Here is a 15234-nt window from a genome sequence, read left to right on the forward strand (position 1 = left end):
CTAGCGGATGCCTAGGATCTGCCTGCTCTTGAGCTGGTAGTTCCTCTCCACCTCCTCCAGGGCCTGGACCCGCAGGTTGGCTGCCTGCAGCCTCCTCTTCAGCCCCAGCTCCTGGCTCTTCTCACTCTGCTTCTGATCAGGCCTTTGGTTCTCTTCGCTGTCTCCGGCAAAACTGACCTTCTTTTCAGGGGGGACATTCTCCTCTCCCACATCTAAGGGGCCAAGATGGAAAAAAGTTACACACGTTGAAAAGGTTTTATTGAGCGCTACTTTATTTGCCGATAAAATACCCTCCCATAATATGTAGGATGATGCCTCAGTGATTAGTCAGGTTGCCAAAACAATTCTCAAGTTCGTAATTTGCCCAGAGAAAAACACAGGTGTCTTAAAGTGACCTAAATGTGTTCCCTCCCCTTTATTTGATCTGAAAACATGGCTACCCTATATCATATTGTTCAACTCCAATAAAGAAGCAAAATCACATATCCTCCCTTTTCCCTTGACACCCATACCTATGTCATTGGAATAGAGTGGTGGCAGGGTCTTCTGCTGTTTTACCAGGTTGCAGCTCTTCAACAAACTCTCCGCTCTGAAATTAAAATAAATTGTTGGGAGTCAAAATAGAGTATAGCCAACCCTCTTGCAGTTTTATAGCAAGGAATGCAATTATGACAGCAAAGCGTGAAGGAAAGTAGCATTAACACATCTTGGAGGATTAAAGCCTTAGCATTTAGTCTAATGTGACATTAAAACAGCAGTTTGCTCCATTTCAAGTGAAGTGAACCAAGGGAGCTTTGTTTTACCTGGCAAGCTTCTCATTCGATAGTCTCTCGCGTACACAAAGCTCCTGCTCCCGCTCTGTAGGAGGAATATATATATTTTATTTAACTAGGCAAGTCAGTCAAGAACAAATTCTTATTTACAATGAAAGCCTAATTCACCAGAGTTACAGCATACAAATTCCACAGATTACAAACAATTCAGTCTATATACACTCAGTAGCATAGCCAGTGACACATTGACTACAAACAACAATCATTATAGATGTTTCAGCAGTCCACACCAAGCAGCACTGATTAAAAAAACATCCGTGTTCCAACACCAGAGGGGTCTCATCTGTGACTCTGACATTATAGGGACCAGGGTTGGGGTTGAATCAGTTTTCAATTCAGTCAATTTAAGTGAATTGAAATTTCAATTAGGAACAAAATTAAGCTTAATCCTGATGTCGGGGGGCTAGGGTCAGTTTGTTATATCTGGAGTACTTCTGTCTTATCCGGTGTCCTGTGTGAATTTAAGTATGCTCTCTTTCTCTCGGAGGACCTGAGCCCTAGAGCCATGCCTCAGGAAGACCTGACATGATGACTCCTTGCTGTCCCCAGTCCACCTGGTCGTGCTGATGCTCCAGTTTCAGCATTCTGCCTGCGGCTATGGAACCCTGACCTGTTCACCGGACGTGCTACCTGTCCCAGACCTGCTGTTTTCAACTCTCTAGAGACCGCAGGAGCGGTAGAGATACTCTTAATGATCGGCTATGAAAAGCCAACTGACATTTACTCCTAAGGTGCTGCACCCTCGACAACTACTGTGATTATTATTATTTGACCATGCTGGTCATTTATGAACATTTGAACATCTTGGCCATGTTCTGTTATAATCTCCACCCGGCACAGCCAGAAGAGGACTGGCCACCCCTCATAGCCTGGTTTCTCTCTAGGTTTCTTCCTAGGTTTTGGCCTTTCTAGGGAGTTTTTCCTAGCCACCGTGCTTCTACACCTGCATTGCTTGCTGTTTGGGGTTTTAGGCTGGGTTTCTGTACAGCACTTTGAGATATCAGCTGATGTACGAAGGGCTATATAATTGATTTTGATTTGATAAGGGTAAACACTCACGCTCCAGCCTCTCCTCGCGCTCCTTTAGGGCCTTCTCCCTCTCCCGCAGCAATTGCTCCTTGAGCCTCAGCTCCGCAGCGGTCGGGGAGGTTGAAGACCCGGCTGGCTTTGGGTTCTCTGGATCAGCCGACCTCCTCCAGTTGCGCGCCTGCATCTTCCTCTGCTCATCGGCGACCACGTCCACCAACAGGCTGCTCTGGAGAATGGACTCCACCGAGGGCCTCAGGTAGTCCTGGCAACGAGGCACAACAACAGTCAAATCAACAAAGAGTAGAATGGTGGGCACGAGGGATTAAAATCTCTTGACATTGAAATTGTATTTTGAGCATAGTAATGTGCTTGGAGATGGAGACAATAATCTCCTCAACAGTGAGGAGTTGCTCACAAGATGACTTGAACTTTAGATGGAGATTTTCTGTGCCGTGAAACATATTCCAAACCTTTAAATGGAGCATTCTGGACAGGAGTGTGTTCAGCTCCTCTGAGTAGCGGTAGGGGATCCTCCTGAACTTCCCCTCTCGGATCTTCTCTGACAGCTCTTTTTGGTTATAAGCTGTGAAAGGAGGACTTGATGGAAGAAACATGCGTCAGACTGTAGTCTAAGGCATTGACTGAGGGATATTTAGTAAGAATATAGATGACCAGTAAGGTAACTTACGATAAGGCACAGAGTTCATACAACAAGCATCCCAGGGACCAGATATCCGATTTCTCGTTGTAGGACATGCGATTAATTTGTTCCTGTAAAATATGGAATTGTCCACAAATGGACAGATTGATTAGAAAACTTGAGTTTGGTGTTGTATTTTTTTATTTTTCTGTACCAATTATGTTGATTGTCCTGTTTGAAAATGGGCAAATCCATATGAATTGCATCACTTTTTGACAGCATCCCCTTTGATTTAAACATAACTTTCCATACATGTTTGTCCATGGAAGAAGTGGTCAGAAAGTGACATTTTGGACCTGAATGCCAAAACATTCAGGAAATAGGTTCTCAAAGTTGACCCATTTTGCATTCTCCACCAAACCATGAGACACCATGTCTTCATCACTGGAAAAGATAAACGATTGAGTTTGATATAATTTAAATGCTTTCAAATAGTTGTCAAACTACTTTATAATTTACCCAAATCCAATAAATATGTGTTAAAAAAAGAAAGAAAACCAGAGTATCTGGTTGAAAAAAAAGTTTGACTTTTATAACCATAATCATAAGATTCCCAATTGTATGATGGCCTTTGCTATTGACTCACAGGCGACATGTAGTAAGGGGTTCCGACGAAAGTCTTAGCGAAACTGGTGTCATGGTTCAGGATACGTGCGAGACCAAAGTCACCGAGCTTGACATTCTGCTTGACATCCAGGAAGATATTCGCGGGCTTAAGATCTCTGTGCAGCACTGTGGCCCCACCATTGCTCCGGCGATGACACTCCTTCAGTGCAAGAGTGAGCTGTGCCATGACTCGGATGATGAACTCCTCCTCCAAGTAACACCTGGCCAGCAGGAACACAACATGCACAGAGTTACCAACCAACACGGTTACCTTGAACACGCCAAATGCAATTTGTATTTTTTTTTTTTGTCATGACAACCCTCATAGTTTGCCTACAGGCTGGGAGGCCAGTGTTCAACACCCACAAAGGGTGGGTAGCTGCCGTTCGCTACCTAGGTGTCAGAGAAGGATGGCCATTGGAGATATGTACAGTGCATTCGGAAAGTTTTCAGACCCCTTGACCTTTTCCACATTTTGTTACATTACAGCCTTATTCCAAAATTGATTACGTCGTTTTTTCCCCTCATCAATCTACACACAGTGCCAAAGCAAAAAACAGTTAAAAAAAAATAATAAAATGTTTGCAAATTTATAAAACATCGGAAATAACACATTTACATAAGTATTCAGACTGTTTACTCTACTTTGTTGAAGCACCTTTGGCAGCGATTACAGCCTTGAGTCGTCTTTGGTATAACGCTACAAGCTTGGCACACCTGTATTTGGGGAGTTTCTCTCATTCTTCTCTGCAGATCCTCTCAAGCTCTGTCAGGTTGGATGGGGAGTGTCGCTGCACAACTATTTTCAGGTCTCTCCTGAGATGTTTGATCTGGTTCAAGTCCAGGCTCTGTCTGGGCCACTCAAGGACATTCAGAGACTCTCCTGCATTGTCTTGCTGTGTGCTAAGGGTTGTTGTTCTGTTGGAAGGTGTACCGTTGCCCCAGTCTGAGGTCCTGAGCGTTCTGGAGCAGGTTTCATCAAGAAGTTCTCTGTACTTTGCTCCGTTTATCTTTCCCTTGATCCTGACAAGTCTCCCAGTCCCTGAAAGACATCCCCACAGCATGATGCTGCTACCACCATGCTTCACCAGGGATGGTGCCAGGTTTCCTTCAGACGTGACGCTTAGCATTCAGGCCAAAGAGTTCAATCTTGGTTTCATCAGACCAGAAAATCTTGTTTCTCATGGTCTGATAGTTCTTTAGATTCCTTTTGGCAAACTCCAAGTGTGCTGTCATGTGCCTTTTACTGAGGAGTGGCATTCGTCTGGCCACTATCATAAAGGCCTGATTGGTGGAGTGCTGCAGAGATGGTTGTCCTTCTGGAAGGTTCTCCCATCTCCACAGAGGAACTCTGGAGCTCTGTCAGAGTGACCATCGGGTTCTTGGTCACCTCCCTGACCAAGGCCCTTCTCCCCCGATTGCTCAGTTTAGCCGGGTGGCCAGCTCTAGGAAGTCATTTAAGAATGATGGAGGCCACTGTGTTCTTGGGGACCTTCAATGCTGCAGATCTGTGCCTCGACACAATCCTGTCTCGGAGCTCTACCAACAATTCCTTTAACCTCAAGGCTTGGTTTTTGGTCTGACATGCATTGTCAACAGTGGGACCTTATTTAGACAGGTGTGTGCCTTTCCAAATCATGTCCAATCAATTGAATTTACAACAGGTGGACACTAATCAAGCTGTGGAAACATCTCAAGGATGATCAATGGAAACAGGATGCACCTGAGCTCAATTTCAAGTATCATAGCAAAGGGTCTGAATACTTATGTAAATAAGGCATTTGTTTATTTTTACTACATTTGCCAACAATTCTAAAAACCTGTTTTCGATTTGTCATTATGGGGTATTCTGTGTAGATTGATGAGTATTTTTTTTAAATGTAATACATTTTAGAATAAGGCTGTACTGTAACAAAATGTGGAAAAAGGGAAGGGGTCTGAATACTTTACGAATGCACTGTATACATAGACAAGGTAAACACGACAGCACAAAACACACACACCTTTCTTTGATGCATCTGGTGATGAGGCTGGAGAGGTCGCCGCCTTTGCAGTGCTCCATAACGATGTACAGTGTGGTGTTGGTCCGGTCTATGATGCGGTCATAATATCTCACAATGTTTGGATGCGTCAGTTCACGGAGGAGGTTGACCTCAGACACCAGCATTTGCTTCTCGCTCTCAGCCATTGTGCCGTAGTCCAGCGCCTTCCAAACTAGAATCTATGATGAAATCCAAACACCACAAAACTAAGCATTTATTGATTGGCCAAATGTTATTTAATTTCTAAGGTTTCACAGCAAATGCATGGAATAACATGCTTGATGTTGGGAACATACTTTAAAGATGGCAAATAAACATGTACATTGAAGGCTAGGTACTAACCAGCTAACGTTACTTGTTTTACATCAAATGCTGTATGGTTCACATACATAACGTTAGCTATATGACACCAAATCCTCAGTTTTAGGTAAACAACATAGCTTATGATTTAGTTTTGTTCATATATATCGGGAGGTCTGGTGTGCCCCTTTCTGTTTAATGAGGTAATTTTTGGAACCCCTTTTTGGCTCAAGAGCCCAGAGGCAAACGTGCCTGGCCTGGTGGCTTACTTAGTGAACTCAATGGAGTTGAGTTTATTAAGCTAGTGGCCATGTTAACTCACGTTAACTAGGTAGCTAGTAAGCATAACGTTAGCTACACTAAGTCGAACCATATATTCGCTAACGTTACTGTAAACAGGTAGCTACGTTACATTTACACTAGTTTCTAACGTTAGCTAGCTAGGTACAGTACAGTGCACGCTGTAAAAAGCAAAACGCTAACCTTCCCATCAGATTTCCTCCGTATTTTCTGACATTTGCCATAAGACCCTGATCCTATGGTATACAACACCTCATAATCGTCAACACGAGATGGCATTTTGGCGAAGCTAGCTAGCTAAATGCAAAGTTTGCATCCAAGGTAGCTACTGTAGCTTACTGTAACGTTACTGTACTTAGCTAACGTACTAGTTGCAGGTGTTCAGCTTAGGAGAGCAACAACTTTACTCTCGCAATGGAAATATTTTGTACGTTTTCTTTCGTTAAATAATGTTAGCAATATATCTTCGATCACTTATTTATAAGTTACAGTGATTTGCGTAGATGACGGTTTAAAATTGGTGCCTGAAATCTTCAATGTGGTTGGTCCGCATTTAGAATATTCTGATTGGCTGTGATTAAGATACAACCTGCAGGTTGCTAAGCATCTGACACCCGCAAGATCTGGCGCGGGTGTTTAAAGAGGAATCTTTTAAATTGATATGGATGTCAAAATTAAAATGTACTCATGTAATTTAAAAAAAACATCACAGAACCCAATGTATAAATCTAAAATCTTCCCTTACTGATTACACTACTCTTGGTGGCAGTAAAAGCAAACTGTACTTTTATCCTCCCCCAAGGTGACCACCTCCATGTAAATAACAACAAGTAATTGTCCGAGTAGTGCCACACATTGATAACTATTCTATCAAAGTACACCTTGTCCATCTATGCAAGTTAGAATAGAACAAAACAGAACATAATAGAGTAGAACAGAACCGAATAGAACATTACCAACGATGACGAGACAGCCTACAGGGAGGAGGTGAGGGCTCTGGGAGTGTGGTGCCTGGAAAACAACCTCTCACTCAACGTCAACAAAACAAAGGAGATGATCGTAGACTTCAGGAAACAGCAGAGGGTGCACCGCCTATCTACATTGACTTGAACGCAGTGGAGAAGGTGGAAAGCTACAAGTTCCTTGGCGTACACATCACTGACAAACTGAAATGGACCACCCACACAGACAGTGTGGTGAAGAAGGCGCAACAGAGCCTCTTCAACCTCAGGAGGCTAAAGAAATTTGGCTTGGCACCTAAAACCCTCACAAACTTTTACAGATGCACAATTGAAAGCATCCTGTCGGGCTGTATCACCACCTGGTACGGCAACTGCACAGCCCGCAACCGCAAGGCTCTCCAGAGGGTGGGGCGGTCTGCCCAACGCATTACCGGGGGCAAACTACCCGCCCTCCAGGACACCTACAGCACCCGATGTCCGAGGAAGGCCAAAAAGATCATCAAGGACATCAACCATCCGAGCCACTACCTGTTTACCCCGCTATCATCCAGAAGGCGAGGTCAGTATAGGTGCATCAAAGCTGGGACCGAGAGACTGAAAAACAGCTTCTATCTCAAGGCCATCAGACTGTTAAACAGCCATCACTAGCACATTAGAGGCTGCTGCCTATAGGCATATAGAATATAAATCATTGGCCACTTTAAGGAATGGAACACTAGTCACTTTAATAATGTTTACATATCTGGCATTACTCATCTCATATGTATATACTGTATTCTATACTATTCTATGGTATCTTAGTCACTTAATGTTTACATATCTGGCATTACTCATCTCATATGTATATACTGTATTCTATACTATTCTACTGTATCTTAGTCCGTTCCACTCTGACATCGCTCATCCATATGTATATAGTATTAATTCATTCCTACTTAGATTTGTGTGTATTGGGTATATGTTGTGTAATTTGTTAGATATTACTTGTTAGATATTACTGCACTGTCAGAGCTAGAAGCAGAAGCATTTTGCTACACCCGCAATAACATCTGCTAATCACGTGTAGGTGACCAATACAATTTGATTTGAACAGAATAGAATAATGCCTGGTGCCACAAATCTAATAATGTATTGACTAGGTCTATACTATCCAGTGTCAATAAAAAATACCATGTCTTTTGTGAACTATACAAGTATTTTCATCTTTAAGATTGTAACAACAAACGTCTTCTCTCAGTCAAGTGGACATCAAGAGACAGACAGCCCTCTTGGATGTTTTTACATATGGCTCATTGGCTTGAATAAGTTTCTGCTGCTTAGCTTGTCGTTGTGAGACAAAATCGGGCAGCCAGACCGAGTTCTCTGTCAGTACACGGTCCCAGAGCAATGCTGAATATGAATATCCCTCTGCACCATAAATCAATGTTAGGAGAGCAGTGTGTTAGAAATTGTTAGCAGTTGACCTCACATAGCGAAGGCTACATTAGAAAGTGGTGATACCCCACAACAGAACAACTCATTGATTTACTGCCTGCATTGCCAGGGAGGTTGTTTGCAGTTTGTACTAGAAAATGATCCTTCCCATTCAATTGACTGGGTGTAAGGTTAGGTGGGCCAGCAAGGCTAGATGAAAGGAAGCCAAGAAATCTGCAGATGTTTTAATTACTGTGTGGTTGAAACTCGATACAGAGACATCACACTTCACCCGTGGATATCAATAGCCTTTTACCTGGGTCGTATTCATTACTGCACACTGGCAAAATGTTTTTCAATAGAGAACAAAAACAAGTGTTTCTTATTTTACAAGTTCAGGTATTCATTCCCTGTTTCAGATCATATCTTTCTGTTTGGTGCCTAATGAACATGGCCCTGAACTTGTCAGTGTGAAATGATCTCATCATTGCCATCATATCACCAAGCATCTTCCCTGTTGTGATGCTCTCTGTGAACAACAGGGGTCCACGTAGAGAGGCTAGTTTGCAGCAACAATTTCTAATTCCAATTATGCTTGTGCATGTACTAGTCCCAAAAAGGTCACTGACACTAGGGCTGTTTCCATGGCGCCCTGGCATGCACACAGGGGAGGCTAACAGGAATTGAGATCCAGCAAACACGGTATCCATCCTCAGCGGAGTCATGTGATCAAAAAAGCCCTCTGCAGAGTCCCTCTAGGAGTTACTGCGGTGACAGGCGTGTTCGAATTACCCCTGTGTCACTCGCCTCTCTTGTCACAAGTTGCTGACACACGCACGTCAGGAGGACACGGCAGGGCTCGGGGTGTGGTGAGAAACAGTCAGTCTGTCACCACAAAGGTAATTTCCTACAGAACAGCTATTGTGGTACCAGTTTCCCTCTGTAAGCAAAACAACAGAGACCATTGGAGGGCGCTAGCGGCCCTTGGGAGGCCACACTAGGTGTCACCCATCCTTCTGAGGACCAGGAGCTGGGAGGGAGAGACACGGGGGATGCCGCCTTGCAGTTCCCCTGAGACTCCAGACGGGTCTCTAGGTCTTGTGTGTGTACAGTGGGGTCCGAAATGATTGCATTCTCATTTAGACGCCCAAACCCACCACTGGTGTGTGTGGCCAAAGAGCTCTATGTTCATGTCATCTGACCAAAGCACCGGTTCCAATCCAAGTGACAATGCTGTTTAGCAGACTCCCGGCGTTAACATTTGTTGGATGACATGAAAATAGAGCTCTTTAGCCACACACATCAGTGGTGGGTTTGGCGTTGAAATGAGAATGCATAAGCAGAAAATAACACCATACCTACTGTAAAACATGGTGGGGGATCTTTGATGTTATGGGGCTATGTTGCTTCCCCTGGTCCTGGGGCCCTTACCCAGTACCAGGACATTTCAGCCAAAAACCTGGTTGCCTCTGCCAGGAGGCTGAAACTTGGCTGCAAGTGGATCTTCCAGCAAGACAATAACCTCAAGCGCACATCAAAATCCACAAAGAAATGGTTCATTCATCTCATTCATCTCAGTCTCCGGACTAAAACCCATTGAAAACCTATGGTTTGAATTGAAGAGGGCGGTCCATAAGCGCAGACGAAGGATATCAAGGATTTGGAAGGATTCTTCTGTATTGAGGAATGGTTTAAGATCTCTCCCAATGTGTTCTCCAACTCATAAAAACTTTTAGAAAAAGGCTCAGTGCCATTATCTTGGCACGGTAAGGTATTGAAAACAGGGGTGTCAATCATTTTGACCCCTACATTATTTTGAAAAAATATCTTACTTGTTAAACAAAATCTCTCTCTGAGCAATTGTATTAGTATAACATATAGCTCAGTAAATTACAGTGTGGCAAAAAAGTATTTAGTCAGCCTCCAATTGTGCAAGTCCTCCCACTTAAAAAGATGAGAGAGGCCTGTAATTTTCATCATAGGTACACTTCAACTATGACAGACAAAATGAGAACAGAAAATCCCATTGTAGGATCTTTAATGAATTTATTTGCAAATTATGGTGGAAAATAAGTATTTGGTCACCTACAAACAAGCAAGATTTCTGGCTCTCACAGACCTGTAACTTCTTCTTTAAGAGGCTCCTCTGTCCTCCACTCGTTACCTGTATTAATGGCACCTGTTTGAACTTGTTATCAGTATAAGAGACACCTGTCCACAACCTCAAACAGTCACACTCCAAACTCCACTATGGCCAAGACCAAAGAGCTGTCAAAGGACACTAGAAACAAAATTGTAGACCTGCACCAGGTTGGGAAGACTGAATCTGCAATAGGTAAGCAGCTTGGTTTGAAGAAATCAACTGTGGGAGCAATTATTAGGAAATGGAAGACATACAAGACCACTGATAATCTCCCTCGATCTGGGGCTCCACGCAAGATCTCACCCCGTGGGGTCAAAATGATCACAAGAACGGTGAGCAAAAATCCCAGAACCACACGGGGGGGACCTAGTGAATGACCTGCAGAGAGCTGGGACCAAAGTAACAAAGCCTACCATCAGTAACACACTACGCCGCCAGGGACTCAAATCCTGCAGTGCCAGACGTGTCCCCCTGCTTAAGCCAGTACATGTCCAGGCCCGTCTGAAGTTTGCTAGAGAGCATTTGGATGATCCAGAAGAAGATTGGGAGAATGTCATATGGTCAGATGAAACCAAAATATAACTTTTTGGTAAAAACTCAACTCGTCGTGTTTGGAGGACAAAGAATGCTGAGTTGCATCCAAAGAACACCATACCTACTGTGAAGCATGGGGGTGGAAACATCATGCTTTGGGGCTGTTTTTCTGCAAAGGGACCAGGACGACTGATCCGTGTAAAGGAAAGAATGAATGGGGCCATGTATCGTGAGATTTTGAGTGAAAACCTCCTTCCATCAGCAAGGGCATTGAAGATGAAACGTGACTGGGTCTTTCAGCATGACAATAATCCCAAACACACCGCCCGGGCAACGGAGGAGTGGCTTCGTAAGAAGCATTTCAAGGTCCTGGAGTGGCCTAGCCAGTCTCCAGATCTCAACCCCATAGAAAATCTTTGGAGGGAGTTGAAAGTCCATGTTGCCCAGCAACAGCCCCTACAATGTGATTTTCTGGATTTTTTTTCTCATTTTGTCTGTCATAGTTGAAGTGTACCTATGATGAAAATTACAGGCGTCTCTCATCTTTTTAAGTGGGAGAACTTGCACAATTGGTGGCTGACTAAATACTTTTTTGCCCCACTGTATGTATTTATTTTATAGTCTTTTTTGTTCATCTTGTGTGTGGGTAAATTTGTGTGTATCTGCCTGTCTGAATGTGTATCTGCACGTGTGTGACTGTATGTGTGTAAATGTGTATGTGTTTGTGTATCTGCATGTGTATATGTGTGTACAGCACACGTGCCTCATGGAAGAGTTGGTGGTTCTCTGGTGTCAGCGGGCGTCACACACAGGAGTCATTTAAGTGAGGATGGCGGATTAGCGGTGGTTGGGGGAGCCGGTGACTGCAGTATTCATATGCCTGCTTCCCCTCATGGTTATTTCTGTTCCCCTTGCAGGTCACCCTGGCCTTCCCCCGCCACAGAAGCAAGTTTTAGTGTTTGCGGACTCAAGGGGAGATGCCACGAACCACAACATTCATCAACCAGACCAGATGAGAAATGGAACCCGGGGAGCTATAAGGGTGCAATTGCGGCCCCTAATTCAAGGCGTTTCTGAATGTGGGCATTCCTGCATATGCATCTTTATACTTCTATTGGTCAATTTTTAAGTTAGAACAGGCGGGAGGCGGGGGCGTTCCAGTACAGTAGGTGGTATTAATGCACAATAATGTTGGATGCCAGCCGCCAATAACCCCCACAGAAGGAGCGGGGGCGACAATGGTAGCTAGCTAAACGTATACCGGTAGACGGTGTCCTTCGCCCCCACCTGTCGGGCGCAGCTTTCCTGCAGTTCTGTTAACGACGGTGAGGGTTGGTGTTTGGCAGGCAGGAACGAAGGGCACTGTTTACTAGCTTAGCCAGCTAATCCTAAAGAGGACTCCGGTACACAGCAGGTGGGGGTGACACCGTGTGCTAGCTAACTAGTAAGCTAGTTAGCAGATGGTGTCGCGAACTATCAAGCTAGCTAGTACACGGTGTCGCCCTAGCCTCCCGTCTGCTGTGCTAGTGGGAGGCAGAGACGACCGGAAGACAGTGGCCTTTATTTACCTTTTGACCCACATTCAAAAGTGTCACACAAGCATGAATATGTTATTCACATCAGGTACGGGGTAAAGTTTCCCCTATAGGTACAGATCTAGGATAAGATTCCCTTACCCTAAATCTAACCTTAACCATTAGTGGGGGGAATGCAAAGCTGACCCAAGATCATTTCCCCTCCTCCCTTCCACCATCACTCCAGCTGCTATGGCGATGACATGCCAGGCTGCCCACTCTCGTTCCCCGCTTCAAATCAAATCAAATTGTATTTGTCACATGCGCCGAATACAGGTGTAGACCTTACAGTGAAATGCTTACTTACAAGCTCTTAACCAACAATACAGTTTTAAGAAAATACCCCCCCCCCCCCAAAAAAAGTAAGAAGAAAACAAATAATTAAAGAGCAGCAGTAAATAACAACAGTGGGGCTATATACAGGGGTACCAGTTCAGAGTCAATGTGTCAATGTGCGGGGGCACTGGTGTCGAGGTAGTTGAGGTAATTATGTACATGCAGGTAGGGTTATTAAAGAGGCCATGCATAGATGATAACAGAGAGTAGTAGCAGCGTGGGGGGGGGGGCAAATAGTCTAGGTAGCCATTTAATTAGCTGTTCAGGAGTCTTATGGCTTGGGGGTAGAAGCCTCTTGGACCTAGACTTGGTGCTCCGGTACCGCTTGCCGTGCGGTAGCAAAGAGAACAGTCTATGACTAGCGTGGCTGGAGTCTTTGACAATTTTTAGGGTCTTCCTCTGACACCGCCTGGTATAGAGATCCTGGATGGCAGGAAGCTTGGCCCCGGTGATGTACTGGGCCGTATGCACTACCCTCTGTAGTGCCTTGCGGTCGGAGGCCGAGCAGTTGCCATACCAGGCAGTGATGCAACCCGTCAGGATGCTCTCGATGGTGCAGCTGTAGAACCTTTTGAGGATCTAAGAACCCATGCCAAATATTGTATTTATTTTTTGGTCTCCTGAGGGGGAATAGGTTTTGTTGTGCCCTCTTCACGACTTTCTTTGTGTGCTTAGACCATGTTAGTTTGTTGGTGATGTGGACGCCAAGGAACTTGAAGCTCTCAACCTGCTCCACTACAGCCCCGTCGAACAGAATGGGAACGTGCTCTGTCCTCCTTTTCCTGTAGTCCACAATCATCTCCTTTGTCTTGATGACGTTGAGGGAGAGGTTGTTGTCCTTGCACCACACGGTCAAGTCTCTGACCTCCTCCCAATAGGCTGTCTCATCGTTGTCAGTGATCAGGCCTCCCACTGTTGTGTCATCAGCAAACTTAATGATGGTGTTGGAGTCGTGCCTGGCCGTGCAGTCATGAGTGAACAAGGAGTACCGGTACAAGAGGAGACTGAGCACGCACCCCTGAGGGGCCCCCGTGTTGAGGATCAGCGTGGCGGATGTGTTGTTACCTACCCTTACCAGCTGGGGGCGGCCCGTCAGGAAGTCTAGGATCCAGTTGCAGAGGAAGGTGTTTAGTCCCAAGGTCCTTAGTTTAGTGATGAGCTTTGAGGGCACTATGGTGTTGAACGCTGAGCTGTAGTCAGCTTCTCATCCTATACATGATGTATCATTTTACTACATCTGCCAGTCAGGCAGCTTAGTTTAACAAGTGGCAGCTAGGCTTCTCATTTATGACCTAACCTCAAAATGGTTACACATAAATGCAACAATCTTAGTAATTCAGTCCTATATATCCCCACAGTAGAGATGTAATAATACAGATTAAACCTAGTGGTTAAACAGGGGAATGGTTCCAATCGTTTTTCCACCATTCATTTTTCCCATAGGGAATTTTAGAAACACATAAAATAAGGGCTGTGTTTGCTGTAGGCTTACCCTTGTGACATTTTGATAACTGTGTAAATCTCTGTAGGACAAGGTGATGTTTATCAATATATTTACCCCCTCCAAAATGAAACACTAATTAGCTGCTAATGTGGCTATCATAAAGAACTACAAATGCCATGATGATCTGTATGAGGACTGCCAACTCAAGGCAAAGGTAAGAATCTCTGGATTAACTAATGTTAGCTAAATTTAGTAATGAATAAATTGGCAACATTTATTTCAATTTACAGTTCTGTGAACTGTCTTGTGCCAGTTTTAAATTGAAATAACACCTGTTAGCAAAGGTGCCAGCTAGACCTGACGCGTAGGGATTTGTAGTGTTCCATGTCTACTTTGATGCTAATTAGCATTTTTAAATCTGAGATTAAATTAAGGCGAATATATTGACCTTGTACGAGAGAAGTTTACATGGTTATCAAAACGTCTCACCAGGGTAAGCCTACACGAAACAGAGCCCTTATTTTAAGTGTTTCTAAAATTCCCTATGGGAAAAATGAATGGTGGAAAAACGATTGGAGACATTTCCTTGTTTGACCGCTAGGTTTTATGACTCATACTGTGGTACTCTATAAGGATCGAGAGAAGCCTGCAGGGACAGATATCCTGAAGAGCAGGGGTCTGTTCAGAAGGGTATAATGTTACAAAATGTTCAGATAGAAATGTATTTTGTAGAACAGGTATGATATTCTGCCATGCAGAATTGGAGATTGTGTCAGCTCTATTCATGACATTTTTATCTGCAACGTCCTGTAACGTTTCACCTCACTGGTTACACCCCAGGAGGAAACATGGTGACATTGATTCACTTCCTCAAAACATGGGCTGTGTTCAGTCTGGCACACTGTAGCAAAATATTTTTTGGAACAGAAAAGGAACATCTATGATCTTATTGGACGAGTTTAGGTAGTACCTCCCACCTCGCTTCGAAGCGTTTTCTTCCTACTGAACACGACCTCCG

General features: G+C 44.2%; 1 protein-coding gene across 3 annotated transcripts; it reads right to left on the reverse strand.

Moving 5' to 3' along the window:
• On the reverse strand, positions 1 to 6089 carry LOC120019573 (serine/threonine-protein kinase Nek2-like). 3 transcript variants are annotated; one of them, XM_038962881.1, is made up of 9 exons: positions 5994 to 6089; positions 5172 to 5389; positions 3149 to 3389; positions 2551 to 2633; positions 2333 to 2459; positions 1893 to 2124; positions 804 to 858; positions 513 to 589; positions 1 to 203 (listed from the first exon to the last, which is right to left on the reverse strand). In XM_038962881.1, exons 1-9 carry the CDS (start codon positions 6087 to 6089, stop codon positions 1 to 3), a joined length of 1332 nt encoding a protein of 443 aa, XP_038818809.1. The 3 variants fall into 3 exon arrangements, with proteins under 3 accessions (XP_038818809.1, XP_038818807.1, XP_038818808.1); XM_038962879.1 differs by having other exon boundaries at positions 507 to 589; XM_038962880.1 differs by having other exon boundaries at positions 1 to 198; positions 505 to 589.
• Positions 6090 to 15234: the final 9145 nt, after the last annotated feature.

This window comes from Salvelinus namaycush, chromosome 24 (assembly GCF_016432855.1).
Source record: "Salvelinus namaycush isolate Seneca chromosome 24, SaNama_1.0, whole genome shotgun sequence".
In the NCBI taxonomy this organism is placed as follows: domain Eukaryota; kingdom Metazoa; phylum Chordata; class Actinopteri; order Salmoniformes; family Salmonidae; genus Salvelinus; species Salvelinus namaycush.

Coding starts and splice junctions, on each gene's coding strand:
- LOC120019573 (XM_038962879.1), bottom strand. CDS start 6,089: ATGCCATCTCGTGTTGACGATTATGAGGTGTTGTATACCATAGGATCA. Junction 5,390..5,993: donor GGAGGAAATCTGATGGGAAG/GTTAGCGTTTTG, acceptor ATTTCATCATAG/ATTCTAGTTTGGAAGGCGCT. Junction 859..1,892: donor GCGCGAGGAGAGGCTGGAGC/GTGAGTGTTTAC, acceptor TTCCTCCTACAG/AGCGGGAGCAGGAGCTTTGT.